Below are 305 nucleotides of genomic sequence, written 5' to 3'. Positions count from 1 at the left end.
GCAAGGGCAGCGGGACGGTGCCTGCCACACCCTGCGCAGGGACCGTGGCCATCACGCTGTGGCACCAGGACAGTGACAGGCAGTGGGATGGCAGGTGTCACACCGTGTCAGTGGGACAGTGGCCATCGTGCTGTGGCACCGGGGCAGTGTGTTACTCCACAGCACAGGTGTGACACAGGGACAGTGGGGACAAGGGCAGCCACGGCCATGCACTCGCCCTGCTCACCACGACAGCAGCCGAGAGTGCCAGGAGCTGCGGGCGCAGGAAGGTCCAGAACAGGGGCCAGCCAAAAGGGGGCTCCGGG

At 66.9% G+C, this 305-nt stretch overlaps 1 protein-coding gene across 1 annotated transcript in view; it reads right to left on the bottom strand.

Moving 5' to 3' along the window:
* The window catches only part of ABCB8 (ATP binding cassette subfamily B member 8), a 6,439-nt gene that overhangs the window by 3,935 nt on the left and 2,199 nt on the right, over positions 1-305 (bottom strand). Inside the window, exon 2 of the mRNA XM_031064900.1 lies at positions 227-298. Coding sequence (XP_030920760.1) covers positions 227-298 — 72 coding nt within the window. The remainder of the gene's footprint in view (positions 1-226; positions 299-305) is intronic.

This window comes from Geospiza fortis, unplaced genomic scaffold (assembly GCF_000277835.1).
Source record: "Geospiza fortis unplaced genomic scaffold, GeoFor_1.0 scaffold891, whole genome shotgun sequence".
Classification (NCBI taxonomy): Eukaryota; Metazoa; Chordata; class Aves; order Passeriformes; family Thraupidae; genus Geospiza; species Geospiza fortis.
The sequence above is the reverse complement of the archived record's forward strand: the minus strand, read 5'-3'. Positions and strand labels throughout refer to the sequence as shown.